Raw genomic sequence first — 22,470 nt, forward strand, 5'->3', positions numbered from 1 at the left:
AGCGCCTCCCAGGAAAGGACACAGGTGAGGCTGGTTTCCATCGTCCCTCCCCCGGCACCCCACGCTCCGTCCTGCTGACACCAGCGGCAGGCCACCACCCACTTGTCAGGGATGCCCCGTGACATCGCCTGATACCACTGGCCGCGCCCCATGTACAGATGAGGAAATAGGCCCAGAGCAGGCAGGGACTCTCCTAGGGAGGGACCAGGACCCGGTCTCAGCTGCTGGTGGGACTGTCCCCAGATCCACCCCACCCCACTACCCGAGGGGGGGTCCCAAACGGCCCTGGCAGGTCCCTCCCCTGCGTGAACCGTCTGCAGCACACAGGCCCCCCCTCATGCCCACCCCTCCCGGAACAAGACCTTCCCATGCAGCCCTTAGACTCCGCCTGGGCCAGAGCTACCCCCACTGGCGCTGAATCAAAGTAGTCAGCCTGGCTCCCACTGGTCCCGGCTACAACGGAGTTTTGGGCCACTGGAGTGTGTGATGAGCAAACAGGCTGATGTAAGCACTTTAAGAACTTCGGGCTGTTGTTCTGGACCTTTCTCAGCAAGCCAGGGCGAGGAGCCGAGAACCCCACGACACGACTGCCATCTTGTTATCAGGACGAAGCTCCGGGTCAGTCCACGTGGACTGGCACGTGGCGGGGGTGGTGGCGGTGGTCCCCGACCTAGCTCCAGAGCGACCATCCAGTCTCCCGAGAAGAGAACCTTTAGCGGAGCCAGTCATAACCGCAAAGCTATAAAAACACACTTGCTACTGGAAGCTCTTAGGTCACTCAGACACAGTGATATCTGTCCTAGACCCCAACTGCTCCAGGAAACTATAAATGAACGTCTTAGCCTGGTGGCCAATAATCTCATGGTGGGGGCCCCTGGTGGTCCAAAAGCCTCCCTCAGGCTTTCTCCCCTGAGCACAGGGTTTCTTTGGGGGTAAATGAAAATGTCCGAAGATGGACTGAGGCGACAGACACACAACCCTATGAATATACTAAGAACCACTGGATCGTACGGTCTGTAAAGTAAATCTCAGTAAGAAAGACGAGGGGCCCAGAGGACCCTCACCCACAGCAGCTCCTCCGGGGCCGCGCAGGGCCGGGCCCCCAAAGGAGCCAGCGCTCTCTGGAGACATGGCTGGCCCAGGGCTGGGGCTTCCTGCCGTGACGAGGGCAAGGGAGCGAGCGCCTGGGGAAGGGTCTCAGGAGCCGGCCTGAGGGTTCCCACCGGAGGCTGCGCTGAGCAGTAACGTACGTGACAGTAAGGGATTACGTGTAACCACTGGATCAGACAGGAAACCTGGGCTGCTGACACGGGTCAATGAATAAGCGGAAGTTTGATGAGAAACTGGGCACCAGAGTTCCAGAGCCCCCTCCTATAACACTGTGTGAGCCCCCAGGGGGAAGGTCACTTTCTCAAGACCCCCCTCCCAACTGCAGGGCAGGTGGAAACCCGGTGGCCTGGGCGGGACCGAGGGAGAGCCAACGTCGCTTCTGCGATGCTCCCGCCCAAGAGGGCCCATCCGCACAGCGGGGTATTTACTACTCAGCCATAAATTGACACAAGTCCCACGGCGCATGAACGCTGAACACACGCTGAAGGAAGCCACACACTGATTTTCACTATCTGAAGACCGAGAAGGCAGCACAGAAAGTCGTTAGCGGTTGCCAGGGGCTGGGGCGGGGGCTGGGAGGGGCCCAGGCATCCTCATGGGTGAAAATGTTTTCTGGAGCGTGAACCATATCTCAACAAGGCGCTTAAAAAAAATGATGCCCCCTTTGGAACACAAGCTTTCCTGGGGCACAATGGCTGGCGTTCGTATTTAATTTCCTCATTTTGCCCGATGGGAACGTTTCCTCACACCGGAGAAACACTGCCCATCAGAGCAACTGCAACCCACAGCCCACCAGTGCCCACAGCTACGTAACACGGTTACAGTTGAAGGATCCTGAAGACACGGGAGATGTTCATACAACGTGGCCTGAGAACAGTGACAGGAGAATGGCACTGGTTTAAGAACTGCAATCAGGAATGACGGCTGCTTCTTTCCCCCCAGAAACTTCTATAGTATGGCTGCTTCCATACTTTTTGATCAAAGAAATTCCAATAAAAAACAAAAAAAACACCTGCCCGCACCCACAAAACAGCGCTAATAGCAGCAGCGCCCTCCCTCCCAGGGTCCCAGCTGGGGAGGAAGTGACGGCTCGAGGGTCATCAGCCAGGTCACCTCGCCCGTTAGCCAGCCCTGCCCGCCGGCAGTCTGCGGTGGACGTCTCCTGAAGCCGCTTTGGGGTGGTGAAAGGAATGTTCACATACTGAGGCCTGGGGAAGTCGTTCTGGCTTATGCATGAGCTAACTTGCATCTGATGCGGACTAGAGCAGCCTGTTTGTGGCCTTTCAAACATACACTGTCCATCCGCTGTAATTATTAAAGAAGAGGGCGCACTGACCAGAAGAATGTCCATGTTAAACATTAAAGGTGAAATGCCTCGCTTCCTGGGAGGCCAACGCTGGTCCTCCTTTGACGACAAGCCTCCCTCCCAGGTGCCAAGGCCATGCTGACTCGCTGTTACCTGCTGGTCTGGTTTTTTCACAGGGACCTCAGATCCAGCTCTGCCTCAGTCACGGACAAGGGGCGGGCAGGGAACCGACCCTCCTGCCCAAAGCACCGGTTCACTGTCAGCTCCCAGCCCGAGCTGATGAAGTGCACGTCCAGACGACGCTGGTAACCCTCGGCCTCATCTTGCCGAGCGTGTCTGAGGACCGCGTCAACAGACTTCAGGTGCAAAACACAAACGCCCCCAGAGAACCCGCATAAACGCACCAGGGCAGGACGGGTTTGTAGGCACCGCGTGGCACTTTATTTACAGACGCCCGGCGGGCAGCCGGTCCCCTGCCTGGGGAGGGTGCCTGCAGGGAGGCTCCAGTCCCGGGGGTCCGCCGGCCTGACCGAGGTCAGCACAGCCGCAGCACGTTCTGGGACGCAGGCGCTAAGTGAGGGCCCAACCCCCTTGAGTCCTGACCTCTGCCACTTCCCGACACAGTAAGTCGGGGAGCGGTCGGTGTCCAGAGTCTCGGGAACCCAGCCTGACTGTCCCGTCCCCTCATCCTCCCCGGAGCGCCTGGTGGACATCACTTCTGGCCCTCCAGGGCCCGCTTCCTTTTCGCCTTTGGCGCCTGGCCATCGGCCGCCTTCGCTCTGGCGCCCGCCCAAGGCCGCCGCCGCCTCCTGGGGGCCCCTCTCCTGCCACGGCCCCCGGGCTGCTCCCGGGGCACGGCGGGGTCGGCCCCTGCGCTCCGGCGCCGCCTCGCGGATGCCGGGCTCGGGTCTGGACGCGAGGCCTCCTCTGCAGCTCCCCCTGAAATGGCAAGGCCTAGTAAAGAGGCGGCGAGAAGGCCGGCTCCAGCTGCTGGGATGCTGACTGAGGTGCCGGCCCCAGGGTGGCAGAGGACACAGTGCTCGGCAGAGGCACCGACCACACAGAGGCCGTGCCAGCAACGCTCTGAGTTCCACGGCCGTCAGGCAGGGAAACCTACTCGAGCTCCTGACGCCAGGGAGGCTGACCGGGAGGTGGGCCTTTAGGACGACCGGCACGAGGACAGAACAAGAAGAAAGGGAACTGGGCAAAGGCAGGACATCTGGGGCGGGCGGGCCCAGGCTCAGTGCACGTGGGGCCAGAGGGTACGCTGGTCGTAAGGGGCAGCTGGGAAAGCAGGGCCAGGCCTCCCAGTCAACGTGACAGCCGACAGTCAGCGTCCAGGGCCCAGCCTGGCGCGAGTATGTGAGCCAGTCCACGCCTGCTAAGCGGCCCTGGTGTGAAACGAGCTGGACAGGGTTGGCCCGGGCCGGAGCGGGGGTGAATGGAGAGACCCTTCAAAGGGCACTTGGGGCCCAGGACTTGGGGCCAGTTGGCCACACACGGATGACACAGGAGGGATCTCAGTGGGGGGTGGAGCCACCGCCTCTCCCTCTTCCGTGTCCCCTTCCAGCCAGGGGTGCCTCTGGCTCCTGCCCCGCTCGGTGCTGTGGGCACAGCCCATCCCACTGCAGGGGGCAGCCCCAGTGGTCTACAGTGGGTACAGGGCTTGGGGTGTGCCAGGAGCGCACGACAGCCCTTAGCAAGGTCAGTCACGTTCTAACCACAGGCCTGTGGACAAGCTGGGGGAGGGAGGGGAGAGAAGGGGGAGAGGCAGGAAGCGGGGAGGGGGAGGAAGGGGGAGGGAGGGAAGACGGGAGAGGGGGAAGCCTCTAAAATCAAGGAGGAGAGCGCAGCGAGGTTAGGGGCTCCCTGGAGGACGCCATGGGAGACGCAAGAGGAGGCACGGACCAGGTCAGATCAAAGATGGAAAAGGGTCAGGAAGAGGCACCAGACCGGAGCCACAGGGAAGGAGAGCGGAGAACGCAGGGAGTGGCCCACGGGCCAGACAGCAGAAACAGCCCCTGAGCAGCGGGGCGTTGGGGACAGGGCGCCACGTCTCCAGGACACAGGGGCAGTGGGCGCTGGGGGGCAGCAGGCTGGGGAGGGGGAATCACGCCTGGAAACAGGCCTCAGTCACAGGTGACATGAGCCGGGAGCACAGAACGCAGGTAACGAAGCCCCAGGCCAGCAGCCCACCCACCAGGCCTACCTATCTTGTTCTGCAGCTGGGATTCGGACAAGCGCTTCTTCATCCTCACCCGTCTCCCACCCCGCGGATTCCTGTAGGCTTTTTCTGGGATGTCGTCCTCGGGGAAGAGGCCTAAAGATCAAGGCGGGCCATCAGGAGGCTGTGGGCTGGGAGGCTACGGTCAATGCACCCACTGCCACCAGCACCACGGCCATGAGCTCCGGGCAAGGAGGCCCCAGCCGGACTCCGCCGCAGCTGCGGGCAGCTCACTGGGCACCAACAGACGGCGCCCGGAAGAGCCGGTTCCTGGAGCGCTGGGACATGTCTTGCTCCATCCTACAGACGCTTATGTTGGGAAGGGGCAGGTGACCTTTCTGGGCCCCGGTGGGTTTGAGTCACACAGGTGTGTGCTTCAGTCTAAGCCCACCAGATGCACCCAGTATTCATGCGTTCCACTGAATGTAAATTTCACCTAAAAAACACAACCCCAGCGTGAAGTATTTGGGAGTACAACCTGACTGAGGGGTGGGCGGGGGGAGGAAGAAACACGGTAAAACAAGGACACTAAATTGATGGCAGAACCGAGGTGGCAGACATGCAAGTATGCACTGTAAAATCCTTTTCGACTTTGCCACGTGTCTAAAATTTTTCATAATGAAATGTTGGGGGAAAAACGCTTACATCTTCTGTCTTAAACCTTCTAGGAAACTGTCTTTCAGAACAAGCCACACCGGCTCCGCCAGCCACACACCGAGAAGTGGAGCTGGGCGCTGCAGCGCTGAGCAGCAGGGCGGCAGGCCTGGGCACTTACTGGAAATGCAGGTTCTCGGGCGCCAGGTCAGCCCCTCCCGCACACTCAGCCCTGAGATCCCCCGCACTTCACTAGGACAAGGGCCGCAGAGGCCCGCAGCCTGCCTCCCCCGGAGAAACACCACCTCTGGCCTCTCTGCACCCATCCATGCTGTGGGAGAACACGCCACCTGATCCACTCCCAAGAGGACGAGATGCCGTCTAGGCCTGGCGGCCCAATGCTCACCTTCCGAGAGGGCCTGCAACCTGAAAGAACGAGAGACGGTCACTCGCCACGGCCTCTGGAGAGGGGGGAGCCGCCCCCAGGAAGCCCCTTCATGCCCGAGCTCTGAAGACGGCTGCCCTCCCACCTGGGTGAGGCCACCAGAGAGCGGAGGGCCCGGGGCTACTCACTTCCGGATGACTTTGTAGAGGCGCTTCCGGTTCTGTGGAGGGGTGTCCCGGCGACTGGCCATCTCGAACAGTCTGTTGGCAACGGCCTCGTAGTCGAACTGTTTCACAGACAGACGCCGTGGAGGCCAAAGTCAGCCCCCGCAGGTGCTCCCAGGACGGGAACCAACAGAGAGAAAGAGCACGAGGACCACACGCCAAGGCTGTGCCCCAAGGTCCCCCGCTGCTCCGCCCCTCCCCCCGCAAACGCTGTCCCCAGCACACGTGGCGGCAGACGCTCCAGGGCAGCGCCGCCCAATGGATCACGAGGGGCTGCAAGGTGAGCCTCTGCACAACTGTAAACCCTCCAGGAGAAACAAGTAAAATTAATCCGATAAATTTAAGCCAGGCTACCTAAAATGGTATTAATTCATCAAGTAATCAACTTCTGAAATGTATCAGGAAGGACCCTATGTGTCCAACTCGCCTGAAGTCACAGATCCTGTCCGCTGAGCTCTGACCCCGAGTGGGGACCCAAAAGCCCCCCACTCAGCACGCGTCACCCTGGCGGCCCCAGCGCCCTCACCCTCGAGGGGAGCCGCAGGCAGACCTGGGGCAGCTGTCGAGCGGTGAAGCCGGAGCCCAGCCTCCCGGCGCCCAGCCCCCAACTCCACTTTCAACAAATCTGCGCTTCTTCCTGCAGACGAGGCTCTAGGGCACCTGTGTTCCTCCAAGCCCGGGTTGGACGGATGCCACCCCACTCTGCCTTCCAGAGGCCGGGAGCTCAGCTTACGCGGGGCCCGGCCACCCACCTGCAGGACGGTGCCGGCGCTGTCCTCCTCGTCGTCGTCGCCCCACTGCTCCTTGCCTGGGTCAGGCTCAGCCCCACTGACGGAGCCTAGAACGAAAGGGCCCCAGGGACTCAGACACACCTGGTGCCGCAGGTGTCACGGGGCCCCAGCACCTGGGAACCAGAAGCCCTGCCTGCCAGGGCCCACACCTGGGCACAGGAGCCCACAGCATGGGATAGCAGGGGCCCCGACGGCCTCCCCCCGAGGGCAGCAGTGCCCACACTGGCCTGGAAACGAGGGAGCCGTCCCAGAGAAGGTGGGGCCCGACCAGTCCAAAAAGTGAAACCAGGAGGGGATCATGAATGGGCATCTTAGGCAGCAATTGCAGGAAGTCCCAGGATGGGGAAGAAGGGCGGCTGGTCCAGCCACGGGGCAGCCTGGATGGAGGGGCGACGGGAGATGAAGCTTCGGGTGAGGAAGCTTGCACTGGCCAGACACCTGGGGCCCTGACATCACTACCTACAGAAGACAGGTTCGGTCAACAGGTGACCGAGAGGGACAGGCATGTGTGGCACAGAATGACGACAGCAGGGCTGCAGGCAGGCCCTAGGCTGCCATGGGCCCCTGGGTCAGCCTGTGCCGGCGACTCGGGCTACTGAGGAAGAGGAGGAGGGGAAGGGGGAGCCAGGAAGGACGTCCAAGACAGCTGGACAGCGTGGCCGGGGTGCTGACCGACGAGAAAGCCCAGGGGTGCGCCAGCAAGGGCACGGGAGTCAGAGGCCACAGAAGTCAGCCCCCGCTTCTACCATCAAACTAACTTCCACAAGGGCACAAGACCGGCCAGTGGGGAAAGGACTGTCCCTTCAACAAATGGTGGGGGGGACACTGGACATCCCCGTGCAGAGGAATGAAGGTGGACCCTTACCTACCATCATATACTAAAATTAACTCAAAATGGATCAAAGACCTAAAGAAACAATGAAACTCAGAGGAAAACGTAGGGCAAAAACTTCAGGAGATTGGATTTGGCCATGATGTCTTGGATATGACGCTGAAGGCACAGGTAACAAGAAAAATTAGACAACCAGACTTGATAAGAACTTTAAATTTTGTGCATCAAAAGGGACTAGCAACAGAGTAAAAAGGCCACCCACAGAGCGGGAGAAGATACTGGAAAATCAGGTATCTGGGGAGGGGTTATTACCCAGAATACAGAAAGAACTCCTAAAGCTCAACAACAAAAAAATCTGACTCAAAAATGGGCAAAGGACTTGAACAGACATTTCTCCAAAGATACATGGACGGCCAGTAAACACATGAAACGGTGTTCCCAATAATCATCAGGGAAACGCAAATCAACACCACAGTGATACTACTTAGCACCCACGAGGATGGCCACTACCAAAAAAAGACAACAACAAACACTGGCGAGGGTGTGGAGAAGCTGGAACCCCTGTGCACTGTTGGGGGGCATGTAAGACAATGCAGCCGCTGTGGAGAACAGTATGGCAGTTCCTAAAAAGTTAAACACAGACGTATCATACGATCCAGCAATTCCACTTCTGGGTATAGACCAAAAAGAATTGAAAGCAGGGTCTCAAAACAGATATCTGTACACCCATGTTCACAGCGGCGTTAACCACAACAGCTAAAACATGGAAGCAACCCAAGACTCCATCTACCGATGAATGGAGAACAAAATGTGAAATACATACAATGGAATATTATCAGGCCTCAGAAAGGAGGAACGTTCTGACACGTGATACAGCATGGATGAACCCTGAAGATGTTATGCTGAGTGAAATGAGACAGACACAAACACAAATACTGTCTGATCCTACGGACACGAACCAGAGTCATCAACAGTCAGACTCACAGAGACAGGAGGCAGAACGGTGGGTGCCAGGAGCTGAGCTGGGCAGAGGGAGGAACTGGGAGTGTTCAACGGGGAAGATTCACTTTGGGAAGATGAAAAGTTCTGTGGATGGACAGCGGTGACAGCTGCACAACAAGTGCACTCACGCGTGGTCAAGGTGGGAAACCTTACATTACGTGTATTTTACCACAACAAAAGGCAAGAGCAGAAAAGTCCTGAAGCTGGTGGACAACACACACCCCTAAAGCCACAGTACACAGTGCACAGGTCACCCAGAGGACAGTCACGAGACCAGATGGGGAACCACGAAGACCCACTTTAGCATCAAGGTGGACAGGCCAGCCTGGACACCACTGATGCGGAGCCCACAGGCCCTGCCCCCAGAGGGACGTTCACAAGTGCTACCTCTACTCGTTCATTCACCCACTCACTCACTCATCCATCGCAATCTAGCGGCGCCCCCTCCGTGCCAGGCGCTGCTCCGAACACCAGGTACACAGCATGGCCAAGAGTCCCCGGTCCTGGCAGAGTTGACATCCAGTGGCGGAAGCCAGGCCAGAAAGATGAACAAGTGATTTATGTAACTTCAAGCGATTTATGCCAGAAAGTGAGAATCACCATGGAAACGCCCAGTGAGCGAGGCAGGGTAGGCACTGGGAGGCTGCACTTTAAACAGGGTGGTCGGGGTAGGGCCTGGAGGGACGGAGGGCAGAGACCCTGCCAGGGAAGGGAGAGCAGGGCAGACGCCCCAGGGCAGGAGCAGAGCCCAGGAAGCCATGAGGACGTGGACGGCCACGGGGCAAGGGTTAGGAGAGTGAACAACGTGTGTGCTTGTTCCCAAGGTCACCCTGGCTGCAGAGCTGAGCAAGGACTTCGATGGGGCGGGCAGAATCGAGGGGACGGGGCAGGAGGTGAAGGCAGGGCTCCCACAGAGCCACCGTGGGCTCAGAGCAGGGCAGGCCCGTCGTCCCGATGAGATGAGCACGGTCCTCACCTTCAGGGGGCTCCCTGGATGGCGTGTCTCCATCCCGCTCCTCCGCCAGTTCCTTCATGAGATCCTCGATGGCCAGCGGGGCCTGTTCCACAATCGCCTCAAAGATGCCTCGAGTGATGTTGTGCAAAACCAGGGAGCTAAGGGGCAGCCGCACCGCAGCCACCCGTCAGGCTGGACCCTCCAGGGAAGAAACACCGCCTCCCCGTGCCCGTCTCTCCTGACCCCAGCCCCTCAGCCCCGCTGGCCCCCTTGCTGGCCCGTCGTGAGCACACAGAATTTCCTAAGGGCAGCCCCCTTGGGGACTCAGCAGAACAGAACAGGTGAGCAGGAGGGAACCGCACTCACTCCTGAGTCCGGGCGGCGACCGTGCAGAAGGGCCCAATGAGCCTGAGGTTCTGGTCCGCCGTCAGCTGCGGGGACAGAGCGGGGGCTCAGTTCCTGGGCCTCAGGCACCCAAGCAGCCTGGCTGCTGCCCTCACCCTGCCGCCCACCACCTACCTCGTGGGCGCCCACTTTGGTCAGCTCCTCCAGGAAGATCTCGATGAAGTGGCTCTTCACTCCGTTGGGGGCCTGGCTGTCGGGGTGCAGGATCTCTGTCATCAGCAGCTCCAGCAGCTGCTCGGTCTGTCTGGGGCAAGAAAAGGCAAGTCCAGCAGCACGAGGGGCAACAAGGCGATGGGTTCACTCTGCCTGAGCAGGGGGCTCTGACGGGACAGTCACAGGCAGACGCCCCTCCACCAACACAGGAAGACCCGATGACCTGGGTCTGTGCCGGCACAGAGGACTCCTGCGAGTATAGATCCACGGGCAACGGCCAGGACCACGACACACAGCAGGACTGAACCTCGGCTACAAAGCAAGAGCCCACCGTGTCTGGTGTCCCTACTGTCCCCGCTGGGAACTGCGCGGGAAGGCTCCCCAGGACAGAGCAAACGCAAAGGGAGATGGAGGCCAGAGAAGGGGACGAGTTTGCCTCCCGGGTCCTGCTGGACCGGACCCGTGGATGGTCACACGTCACATCAGACCTCACCCAGGCACGTGGGTCTCAACGGTCTCAGAGGCCTGGGAAATCCCAGGTCAGAGAGCTCCAGAGACCGGTCTTTAGTGGCCCAGATGCACCTGAAACTCCTGGTGCTTGTTAATATACAGATCCCTGCACCTGAACCGTAAAGCATGTATCCTTCAAAAAGCTCCCTGGACAATGCTGCTGCCGACAACACCGGGGTGCCTTCCACGGCTCAGCGGAAGGGACGCAGGCCAGGGGCAGAGACCTCCTCTGCCAGGCTGCTGACAGTCACCTTCACACAGACAGGAATGTTACACTTACAGCCCACTACTCTTAAGAACGGAGAAGGGCTAGAAGAGCAGATACAGCACGCAGGACTAGTTATCCCAGGGCACTGGGAGGGTACCAGTTTCTGCGAAAGGATCTCTGTGCTGAATTACCAGTGACAATGAGGATGAAACTACTTTCATGGTAACAACCACACCCCCAAGCCCAAGATTAACAGAAAGAAAATCGTCCCTTTAACATTGAACCCTGCTTCAGTCACTAGCCACCCCCTGGATAACACAATCTTACATCCGGAAATGAGCGAGACCCCCAAGTCTTCACAGAACTTTAAGGATGAAAATCACTAAAAGAGGCACCCTTGCCCAAAATGTAGAGTTACCCACAGTCGTTCTCAACCTGTAACAGTGATTCCAGTAACTGCAGGCCAAATCCTGCTGACCTTTCATGGGGGCGGGGGGCTGCCAGGCCAGGGACAGTTTAACGCTGCTCTTCAGAAGATGAGGCGGCCCTAGAATAACGCGGCCGTGAGCTGCCTGCTCTAGGCTGGCAGCTATTCTGACGTCTGGGTCCTAGATTTATTATCTTTGGGCTGAAAAATAAACTCCTTTACCATCACTTTTTAATCACAAACAAATTCAAAACACACTGTTTCTAAGCCCTCTCCCCCAGTGCCCGCCCTCCCCAAACCATGCAGCACCAGGACACTGATATGAGACGTTTTTGACACATTCTCAGTAAAATAAATAAGCAGCCGGCTACACCTCTTTTGGACCATGCAATTAGGCAACACTTTAGAAGTATCGGTAATTGTCGGGGAGTCCCCTGGTAGCCTAGTGGTTAGGATTCCGCGCTTTCACTGCCGTGGCCCGGGTTCAATCACTGGTCGAGGAACTGAGATCCCACAGCCGCACAGCGCAGCCATAAAAAATATATGTATATATTTAAAAAAGAAAGTAATTGTCTGCTGGAGTTAAAATTGCTTTTCAATGTTTATAAAAAGTTTCCCGAGTTCTTTACAATGAACATCCATCACTCTCATAAGTAGAAAAAAGGGTTTTTTTAAATTTTAATTAATTCCAAAAACTTTAAAATGTAAATGCTCAGAAACCCACTTTCTGTTGTGATCTCAGACGGCCCCCGGGAGGTTTGGAAACCTGCTGCTGTAACCTGGATGCAGAGCCTCAGGCGAAGGGGCAGGTCCAGGCTGCAGGAGCCCCGCCCCTGCTTGGTCTCCAGGAGGGGTTGTGGGAGGAGCTAAGACGCAGCAGAGCCTAGCCCAGCCCAACCTGAGGATCCCACCCAGCTGCCAGGTGCCAGGGGAGGCCTGAGGTGAGCCAGAAAACACAGGCCCTTACAGTTTGGAGGAACACACACAAGCACCACTGTCAAAAATGTGAAGTCTGGACGGCTCAAGTATTTGTAGAGCTGAGAGCAATGACTGCCGATGACAGAGCTGAAGGTGCCACGTTTTACAAGAACAGCTGCTCAGCTGCGCCTCCTTTGGTGAGGACTTAGTTCTGATCCAGTAAGAACTCACCGTCAAGGCTGAAACAAACATTCCCACGAACACGTGCACAAACTTCATTTTAAAAATGCCTTTGTTTCCAGCACTAAGTCACCCTTCCACATAAGCTGACAAATGAGTAGAGGAGAGACCCGGACCGGCCCGAGTGGCACGGCTGCCGCAGGCCGCTCTGGGACACTGACCTCTCGTCCCATCCGCGCGTCTTCAGAGCCTTCAGCGACTCGTGCAGGACCATCCGCATGAGCTGTGGCACAGGAGGAGACCCCGTTAGCGGCACCACCCAGACCTCCCCTCTGCCCCGGGTCGTCTGGGCACCCCACTGCACATGGCAGGCCCTGGAGAGCTGCTGGGGCCCTGGGCCTGCGGGAGGCGCCCAGCCTCCCACGAGTAGCAGGACGTCGGGCTCACAGCAGGGACACGGGGAGTGACCACACACACAATCGGCGGCTGCGAGGGACGGGCTTGTTTCCAGAGTGAAAACGGGACGACGTGGAGCTCCCCCAGGAGAGCGGAGCCTCAGAACCACCAGGTCTGCGCCACAGACTGTTTCCTCTGAGCCCCCCCCCGAGCTTCTCCCCACCCGAGGGAGAAACCAGTTTCCTTCTCTGCCCACAATCCCCGGCACAGTGGCTGACTGCCCGGTTTCCCTACCTGCCGGCATGAACCCAACAAGCCTGCAGGGGGGACCCGTAGTGGTGAAAGGCGACAGAGGACACCTGTGGTGCCGCCAGGAAGACCAGCCTCTAGAGCAGGGCTGCGCTGCCAGACATGGCCACAGGGGGGTCGTAGGAAACAGGCCACGGACAGCAGCAGAACCCCCGACCTAAGGCCCAGCACTGCATCCTGGGACACAGCCCCTCTGAATTATGAGCGGGCGTTCTATAACCGTGCGAAGCCCGGCGCCCAGCCCCCCGCCTGCCCACACGCATCAGCGCCGTCCTCCTTCTCTCCTGAGCCCTGCGCTCGCCCACCAGCTGTCCTACTCTAACACCTGACATCACACACATGGTGACCGCGTAACCCTGGACTGAGATGGAGCGGGTGGCCGGCCTGAGGGGCAGATCACGGGGACCTGTGCTCAGCGAGGCCTGGCTGCTGCCCCATCCAGTGTCCGCATCGGGCCACCTGCTCTCGGACAGCAGCACTCATCTGGGGACTGTCCCCAGTCCCAGGGGACAGCAGCGCAGTAACAAAGGTGCAGCTCAACAGGGGCGGCAGCAAGACACAGTCCAGTTTTCCCTGCACTTCTGAGCGCAGAGCAGTAAGCTAAATTCACCAGAATGCAGCGCAGGAAAGGAGAGAGAGGAGGAAGATTCTGCACGCTACTGTGTAAACTGTCCCTGCCCAGAGAAAAACACCTTCCAAAGCCGGCCCCCCACGAGCAGACCCAGGGGTCTCTGTCCAGGGCCCGGGCTCTAAGCTCTGCTTTCACGGCAGCAAAGCAGCAAGGGCTTCGCCACCGAGTCTCCCCCAGGGGCAACTGTGACCCTCCTCCCCTGAACCGACAGTCTGTGCAGAACCCCGGCATGCGCACCCCACGTGAGGCCGAGGCTCCCCTCACGGCCCAACGAGGCTCACAGGGAACAGACCGCAGGGCGCTCGCCACCCAGCAGCCTTGGTCCTTGGCACTGCTGGGGCAGTGGGGGGCTCAGGGGCTGGGATGCTGGACGCCGTGCCCCAGCACCGCAGGGACCCTGGCGGGGGGCAGGCAGCTTCCTCACCATGTAGAACTTGTCCAGGCGCAGCCTATCGATGCCCATCCACTCGCGGTTCATGGTTTGCCAGAATGTCTGAAGGAACAGGTGCTCTGGTGGAAAGAAAAGGCCAGAAGAGAGTCAGGGGTGGGGGCAGGGGAAAGCGGCAGCTGCCTGGGGAGGGGAGGGGAGGGGAGGGGCCGTGAAGAAGCCCTGTCAGGACGTCGCCTGGCACCAGCCTCGGGGGTGCTGAGCCCCTGAGTGTGCTGAGCTGACAGCAATGCTACGGATTTGGCTTAAAAACGGGGCTTTTAAGAACCTTGGAAAGAAAAGCAAATCCCAGCTACAACCGCAAACTGAAGCCACAGCCTCTGAAGACCAGGCAGAGAGCACTGGAAGCCCCCACAGCACGAGAAGCAGCACTCGGGCCACCTCTCCCCATGCAACCACTGCCGCTGCCCCACCTCGGCTGAGGCTAAGGACCCTGCCCGGCACCCACGCCCTGCCCCAGCACTCGCCCCACTGAATCCACTCACCTGATCAAACACAAAACCCTGCCATTAACAGTATGTCAGAACCGGAGTGCTACGGGCTCAACCAGGTCCCCAGCCCATACCTTGAATCCCTAACCCCCAATCCCTCAGAATATGACTTTATTCGGAGACAAGTCTTTACAGAGGTGGTTAAGGTACAAGGTCACTGGGGTGGTCCTAATCCCATCTGACTGGTGTCGTTCAGAGGAGATGAGGACACAGACACACACAGAGGGACGACCACGTGAGGACACAGGAGGAGACAGCCGTCTGCATGCCCAGGAGAGAGCCCTCGGGAGGGACACAGAGGGCCCCCCCCTTTTCTTTCCATGTTTATTTATTTATTGTCTGGCCTGCGCCGGCTCTTAGTTGTGGCGCTCGGGCTGTTCACTGTGGCATGCGGACTTCTTATTGCAGCACATGGGATCTGACCAGGGATGGAACCCGAGCCCCCTGCCTTGGGAGCGCGGAGTCCTACCCGCTGGACCACCAGGGAAGTCCCCAAAAGGCACCTCTTACCTCCCACAGGACAGGCCTGCGTTCACTACCTCATTCAAGTGTCACCAGGTGAACGCTCTGTACCTGGCCCTCTACTGAGCACAGAAACGCTTCTGGAGGTTCTTAGAAGGTAAAAGTTATAGAGAACAGATCTCCTCCAGTGATTACTCAAACGCAGTTACTGTAACTGCACGCTCCCTACTTCTGACTACTTTGGCAGCTTAGGCATAACCGAACTAAACCCACCCACACGGCCGGGGCACCGCCAGCAACGGTCCCGGGGTCCACGCCAGTGATGCTGCCCAGCCCTAGCTGCCCTCGGAGCAGGGCAGGGGGTGTCGCAGATGCTGGCGCCCAGGCCCCACCCCCAGAGCTTGACCTAATGGGACCAGGGTCTAGACATCAGGATTTCTAAAGACACAACAGGCAGGCCGCAGGGTTGAGAACGGCTGACGTTGGTCAGAACAAGGACGCAAGAGTTAGAAAGATGCTCTGCAGGAACCTCACCACCATCAGGTGAGACTCAGTCAGACAGCTGCGGACACTACACCGCTTGCCTCTGTAATTCTGAAATACAAGGGTTAGCCCTCTAGACTCCTGAACTGAGTCTACTCTGGGCAAGTGAGCGAACACGTGCAGGACCAACAGAACAGCATCTCCCACGTCAGCACCAGCAGACGCCAGCTGGGACGGGGCCCTCACTCCCGCTCTCAGAACACAGGCCTCGTGTCCAGGGGCTGTGTGCGACCATGGCGGGGATACTCACGTGCCTCTGTGGTCTGGAAAGCGTGGATGAGCTGGGAAATGGTCCTGCCAAGTTCCTCCTGCGCAGGAAACAGAACAAACGCCCTCAGTCCTGAACAAACGTGATCCTACAGCAACGAGCAACGGCAGTAAGACAGACATTCAACTGTCCTCACTCGTCGCGGGGTCCGGCTCCACGGGGCCTCGCAGCCCAGCAAGCGTGGGGTTTGCAAGTCTCACACTGGCCGCGAGAGGCCTCCCCTGAAGGCCAGGGCCCACAGGACCTCACAACAAGCAAGGGCAGGGACTGCCCGCATGACCGATGCTGAACCCTGAGCAACGGAGGCTGACAAAGGAAGGGGCGGGAGAACAGGAGCCTGGGAGCACACAGCCACCTGACCAGCAGAAAGGGGGCTGATGAGACCCCTGTGAGTTACCAGCTGCCTGCCTGTGTCACTGTGCCAGGCATCACCTAGTGCACTGGCTAAACAGACGATTCCAGAGCCTCCCCCGAGAGCTTCTAGTTTATCAGGCGTGGAATACAGCGCAGGAATCTGCATTTTAAATAAGTACCATCACCACCCAGGTGATTCTGAGCAGTAAACAATTCCCGCTGGGAAACACTTCTAAAAAGACTAGTATCTTAGGGCAGTGAAACTACGTCGTAAAATACCATAATGAAAAAAAAAAAAAAAAAAAATACCACGATGACGATGCATGTCATCGTACATTTATCCAAACCCACGGACTGAACATCACCAAGAGTGAACCTTAAGGTAAGCTATGGACTCTGGGTGATGATCACGTGCCATGTAGGTCCACGGACAGTGACAAAGGTCCCACTCTGGTACGGGTGATAACGGGGGAGGCTGTGCTTGTGCGGGGGGAAACCTCAGTAGCTCCTCCTCTCATTTTGCTGGGAACCCAAAACTGCTCTGAAGAATAAAGTCTGTTTTTCTAAAAAAGGCTAGCAGAAAAAATACTCGTCTCAGAAGACGTGAATTCCATCCCCTGGTTTCCAGCGTTTCAGCACTTCGTTGCCATCTCTGACAAACACAGAACAGACAACCCGGTTTTCAGCCATGACGCCGCTGGCGTTCAACAGGGTTGCTGCGGTGCTCAACTCAGCAAGCGCAGACTCACTGTAACCCAAGGCCCTGGCCCCTCCGGCCATCAAAAGCACAAAAAGGATCGAAGCTGTAAAACGTTGCCCAGCATGTCTGCAGTAGTAAAATGAGGGTCGACAACGTGCTCGCCTGTCCTCCCACTGTTCCTGCTGCCCCAGCTCCTTCTGTACCCTCCCAGACACTCACCTGGAGGAGTGGCTTGTCCTGCATCCACATACAATAGAACAGTCCTTTCCACACCTTCAGCAGCTCGTCGTGAGTGAAACCACCTGCACCAAAAACAGCAACGCTCAGAACAGATGAACCCAGCTTTTTAGTGCCAGAACAAAGCCAGAGAAATGTGAACGCCTGAACTAGACCGAAGTCATCTTACTGTAAAGGTACCCGGCCCTCCCTCTCAAGCCACCCTCCCAACTCAGAACCTGCTGGGCCTGTGGCTGGAAGGACTCCCCCAGATAACTGTCATTTCATTCACTGAATAAACATTTGCCGAGAATCTACAAGCAACAGGCCCTGTACTCCATTTCTGTCGATTCAAAATTTAGTGAAGCACCATTTCCTGGTCTGGCTGGTGTCTACTCAGATGAGTCTGTTGGCAACAATTCACCCGGTGTTACACCTGGGTTTTGTGCACTTTTCAAATTTTAAAATTACAAGTTACCTCATTCAGGGTCGTTATGAAGGCAGATACTGAACATATAAAATCACCCAACAAGTATGTACTGAGGTCCTAACTACGTGTCTGGCACCCTGTTCCAGAGCAGTGGTTCTCAGACTTAGCAACAGGATCACATCACCCGGAGGGCTTCTTAAAACGGATCTCTGGCCCACTTGTCAGAGTTTCTGATTCAGCAGTACGGGGATGGGACCCAAGAATTTGCATTTCTAACAAATGTCCAGGTGATGCCGAAGCTGCTGATGGGGCCACGTTTTGAGACCCACATTTTGAGAATCACTTAGGAAGCATGTTCTCTGAGGACTGTACACTACGTGAAACTCAGACGACAACCCAATAATTACACAAGAAAAAGACTACCAACAGTAATAAATGCCGCTCTGAGGAAAAAACACAGGGTGCCCTAACAGTGGGTAGCAGGGATAGCGGGATATATGGGCTGACGCGGGGACCGGTTCCCAGAGGAAGGCAGGTCTTAACTGCGAAGAGGAAATAAGCGGCTGGGGAGGCGGAGCCTCCGCATAGGGACACGTGCCCACCGCAGCAGGAGGTGAGCGCCGCGCACCTTCAGGACAGCCAAGGTGAGGAAGGGGCGGAGGGCCAAGCGCTCAGGCGGGAGCACGAGCGGGAAGCGGGAGACGGGTGGAAGCATCGCCGCAGGCCCCGCCCACTCGGCCCGACCACGTGGAGACTCCACGAGGTTGGAAGGTCCCCTAGCCCGGGTGGCCGCCCCGCGACCCCCACCCGGCCCGTCCGCCGAGGCGCCCCCTCCCACATGCCGCCAACCCCGCGCCCACCTTCGGCCCGCTCAGTCCTGGCGACAATGTATTTCCGGAGTTTCCTCACCGCCCGGTCTCGGGTCACCTGCTCGTTCCCTGCCAGGCGCTGCGCCAGCTGGATTTCTGGCGGAAGCTGCACCCGCGGACCCATGGCGACCGCGCCGAGACCCCAGGGTATCAGTTACCGCACCGCTTCGCCTGGGCGCACGACGTGACGTCACATGACCGCGCCGGCTTCTGCCAGGCGCCGCGTGACATCACACGCCCGCGCCGGCCTGTCTTGGACTCAGCGTGACGTCACGCGCCCGCGCCGGCCTCGCCCGGGCCGCACGCCACCGTCCTCTAGTGGCCGGGCCCGGAATGATAAATCCATCTGGCTCTGCCTCGGCGGATAGTCTCTCTGGACACAGGCAATTAGAAGGAGGTCATTAGCGTTTGCCAGCCTTTGGGGAGTTGGGGGGTGCCGTAGTTTTCCCCCCCGGCTGCTGAGGGAAGGCACTTCTTTTATTAAAGAACGCCAGCGAGCACAGGCAGAGGAAAGCCCCCAGTGAATCCAGTGAATGTTGGGTCAGCCAAGGTCATCACAAAATGCCACGACGCGGGGGGAAGGTGGTCGGGGAGGGGGGGCGGGGGGCTGCGCGAGTATCGCCCCCGCCCGCAGTGGCCTGACGCCACCGGCCGGTGCCCCACCTTGCGGCAGCATCACCCATGGGGCAAGCTGCACTGGCCTCGTCCAGCCTGTAGGTCCGCGCCCGGCCTCTGGACACAGGAAGGCCGCGCACGGGGCACGAGGAGGAAATCGCGAACCCGATCTGGGACAGTCCGCAACGCTTAACAGTTAGTGTCATGAACGAAGGCATGGGTGAAGCATGTGTAAAGGAGGGGAAGCAATATACAAATCTTGACTGGACTCTGATTTTTTTAAATAAGCTAAAAAATCATTTGGGGGACAACTGGAAAGCTTGCATAGAAACTAGAGGTTAGGTTATATTGCAGAATTATTGTTTGTTTTCTTAGGTATAACAATGGTGTTTATGTAGAATGGGCCTCAGCAGACTTTTTCTATAAAGGGCCATGTGTCAGGGGGACCCAAGACGCCCAGATTCATTGATTCGCTAGGAAGACCCATGGCTATGATTTATTATGGCAAAAGGATTCAAGGCACAGGGAAAAGGCTTGTGGAGCGAGCTAACTTCCCAGCAAAGAGCTGTGACAACGCATTAAATGTCAGAAGGAGCTTGTTAGAGACCAGAGCCCAGGGTTTTTTGGGACTCCCCTGGTGGTCCAGTGGTTAAGACTCTGCGATTCCACTGTAGGAGGTGGTCTAAGCTCCCAAATGCTGAGCGGCACAGCCAAAATGTTAATTAAAAAAAAAAGTGCCCAGTTTTTATTATGAGCTAGTCACAGACACACACGGAAACTCCGGACTCCCAGAGAGAGAACAGATGTTCAGCACACGCTGTGTTGTTTGTACAAACGGTTCAGACTCAGTGAGGCACTCTTATCACAGTTACGGTAATGGGGACCCTCCCCAAATCCACATTCCCAGGTGCCAGCTAAGGGCCAAACTCATAAGCAGGACTTTGTAAGGATAGCATGAAGGCCTTAGGTTAATGCTTTTCTGCACAGGTGAGGTAGTAAATATTTTCAGCTTTGTGAGCCAAAACAACTGCTCCTTTAGTGCAAAAGCAGCTATGGGCAACATGCAAATGAATGTGTGTGGCTGTGTTCTAATAAAACTTTATTTACAAAAACAGGTGATGGGCCAGATTAGGCCCAATGATCATAGTTTGCCAACAAGTGATGGAGAAGAATGTCTCTACTTTTAGGAAATAACTGCAAAGTGTTTGGTGGGGATGAAGTGTCATGTCAATAGATAGAGAAACAATCACACACAGGGCACACAAGCAAATACCGCAAAATGTTAACAATGGTTGACTCCAGTGGCAGGAATACAAGCGTTCATTGCCCCATTCGTCCAACTTTTTCTGTTTGAAAAAGCTATTTAAGTTCTTTCACCAGCGGTGGCGCTGTTGAACAGGACAAGATCCCTGCCCCAACAGCCACGTCTCAGCGGAGTTGCGGGGCAGTGAAATAACAAATCCCTGTACTCCAGCAAGGAGGACGCTACGTGCTTTTTCCTAAAGCAGGAAAAAGAAGACAACAAAGCCTAAAGAAAAGAGCAATGTTAATAGACATTCAGTGAATTTCTGACAGGGAATTTCACCAAAAGAATGCAATGAAATGCACCAACATATACTTTAAAAATATACCAATACTTGACAGCCTATGCAGCTATTAGACACTGACAGCTAATGAAAGATTTGTTGCATATTCAGTGTAACTAAAAAATACATGCTTTTGTTCAGACAAAGTAAAATTTATATTTTAAGGCAGGATGAGGAAATGAAGCATAAAATTCTCTCTGTCCGTTAGGGCCTTCTCACTCCCCTTTTGATGGCAGTGTGCGTCCGCATTACACAATAACCGGACCTCCTCAAAGGTGGGAATGCCTGCTCCACCATAAAGATCAATTTTTTCCCTTTCTTCTGACGCTGGCAATGTAACTTCTTAGAAGAACAGTGTACTTTCCCAACTTCATAGGGGGTCGCGGTGACCTGCTGCTGGCTTTATACATGCTACCTGGACTATGTATCCTTGGTGAACTTTATTTAAAATGTCAGTACGTCAGTATATGACCACGCCTTCGACTTTTAACAGGCAGAACAGTCTTTCCTGAAAGACTTCCTCCTGGGTTATAATCCTCAATTTGGTTCAAGTAAAATTCTTTTTTCTTCTTGTCAATTGAATTTTAATCGACAATTCTAAATGCAAAATTATCCTTCTTTAGGAGACTTTTCAAAGTCCGCTGTGCATTGCAGGCAAGAACCATCCATGGATACTAAAATTAGTGGCAAAAGGAGGATGGCAGACATACTATTTGCATAGCCTCAAAAGTACTTATTGGTTACAATGGGGAAAATAGTAACTTTACAATGGAGAAACCTGGTAGACATGCCTTCACTCAAGATGGAGGTCTACATCACCAGTGCAAGGCGTATGGACATCACACGCCCTTGAGATGATGCACTGAAAGGACAGCATCACTTTGGTGGTCTTCCTGCCCCAAACACACGACCTCCACCCGTTCAGGAGAAACATCAGAGAAGCCCAAACTAGGATCTTCCTCAAAATAAACAATTCATACTCCTGAAGTGTGTCAAGGTCATGAAAGACAAAGACTGGGAACCTGTCCCAGGTCGAAGCCGGCTCAGGAGACGTTACCGCGAAGGACCGTGTGGGAGGAGCCTGGGTCAGACAGAGGTCTGTGGTGGGACAGCAGTAAAACGTGCGTGGATTCTGGACACGAGCTCATTACAGTGCATCTCAAGGCTCATTTCCTGCTTTTGGTAACTATGCTGTGTTTAGGCTTGTGTGAGACATTAACATTTAGGGAAACTGGATGAAGAGTTTACAAAACCTTTATAGTATTTTTGCAACCTAAAATGATTCCAATATAAAAAGTTTTAAAAATTAGAAAAGCAAAAACAGAAAGTCTGACAGGACTTGGGGAAGGATGTATTTTCCCACTTCTACACACATTACACACCCTCCACCCCATCCCACCCTGAGGGCAGGGTTTTTCTCTGTCCTACTCGTCTGCACCCAGGACGGTGCCTAGGAGGTGATGGTGTGTGGAACAGCTGTGACTAGCTCACTAGGTACCAGTTAGAAATAGACGTGTGCTCATGTCTTCCACAAATCACAAGGACCAGCCTCTCTCCTTTCCCGCAGCATCATGGAGATCCACTTCTCATCCCGAGGTTGTCCTGCCTGTGTTTGTTTTCTGTAGAAAAACCCCTGTTCGTGGATCCTGTGTGTTTTCCGAGGTCATGGTCTTTCAACTCCAGGCTCAACTTGGTGAAGAAGGCTGGGCCCATCTTTGAAGCATAATTTCGCATCTGTGCTAGGAAGCGTGTATGTGATGTGCAAGGGAGGTGACTCAGTTTCCCGGAGCTGCTGTAACGAAGTGCCCAAAACTGGTGGCTTAGAGCAATAGAAAGTTATTGTCTCCCAGTTCTAGAGGTCAGAGGTCTGAAATGCATGTGTCCACAGGGCCACGCTCCCTCCGGAGGCTCCAGGGGCGGGTCCTGCC

The 22,470-nt window shown here is 56.3% G+C and overlaps 1 protein-coding gene across 2 annotated transcripts; it reads right to left on the minus strand.

Annotated features, from left to right (window-relative positions):
* Positions 1-1,802: 1,802 nt before the first annotated feature.
* Positions 1,803-18,534, minus strand: RRP1 (ribosomal RNA processing 1). Of its 2 annotated transcripts, XM_027083348.1 has the most exons (13): positions 18,333-18,465; positions 17,046-17,128; positions 15,755-15,812; positions 13,985-14,070; positions 12,446-12,507; positions 9,943-10,072; positions 9,790-9,854; positions 9,445-9,581; positions 6,596-6,681; positions 5,808-5,905; positions 5,641-5,660; positions 4,626-4,736; positions 1,803-3,355 (listed from the first exon to the last, which is right to left on the minus strand). In XM_027083348.1, exons 1-13 carry the CDS (start codon positions 18,463-18,465, stop codon positions 3,129-3,131), a joined length of 1,296 nt encoding a protein of 431 aa, XP_026939149.1. In that variant the 3' UTR covers positions 1,803-3,128. The 2 variants fall into 2 exon arrangements, with proteins under 2 accessions (XP_026939149.1, XP_026939064.1); XM_027083263.1 differs by lacking the exons at positions 1,803-3,355; positions 4,626-4,736 and having other exon boundaries at positions 4,836-5,660; positions 18,333-18,534.
* Between the last annotated feature and the right edge of the window lie 3,936 nt (positions 18,535-22,470).

This window comes from Aethalodelphis obliquidens, unplaced genomic scaffold (assembly GCF_003676395.1).
Source record: "Aethalodelphis obliquidens isolate GAN/ISIS:26980383/991018 unplaced genomic scaffold, ASM367639v1 scaffold1, whole genome shotgun sequence".
Taxonomy (NCBI): domain Eukaryota; kingdom Metazoa; phylum Chordata; class Mammalia; order Artiodactyla; family Delphinidae; genus Aethalodelphis; species Aethalodelphis obliquidens.

Excerpts from the sequence above, each read along its gene's own strand:
- RRP1 (XM_027083263.1), bottom strand. The coding sequence starts at position 18,465 with ATGGGTCCGCGGGTGCAGCTTCCGCCAGAAATCCAGCTGGCGCAGCGC. Across the intron at positions 9,582-9,789 it reads GTCGCCGCCCGGACTCAGGA|CTCCCTGGTTTTGCACAACA; the intron begins GTGAGTGCGGTT and ends GCTGCCCCTTAG. Across the intron at positions 6,682-9,444 it reads ATCCAGGGAGCCCCCTGAAG|GCTCCGTCAGTGGGGCTGAG; the intron begins GTGAGGACCGTG and ends CTTTCGTTCTAG.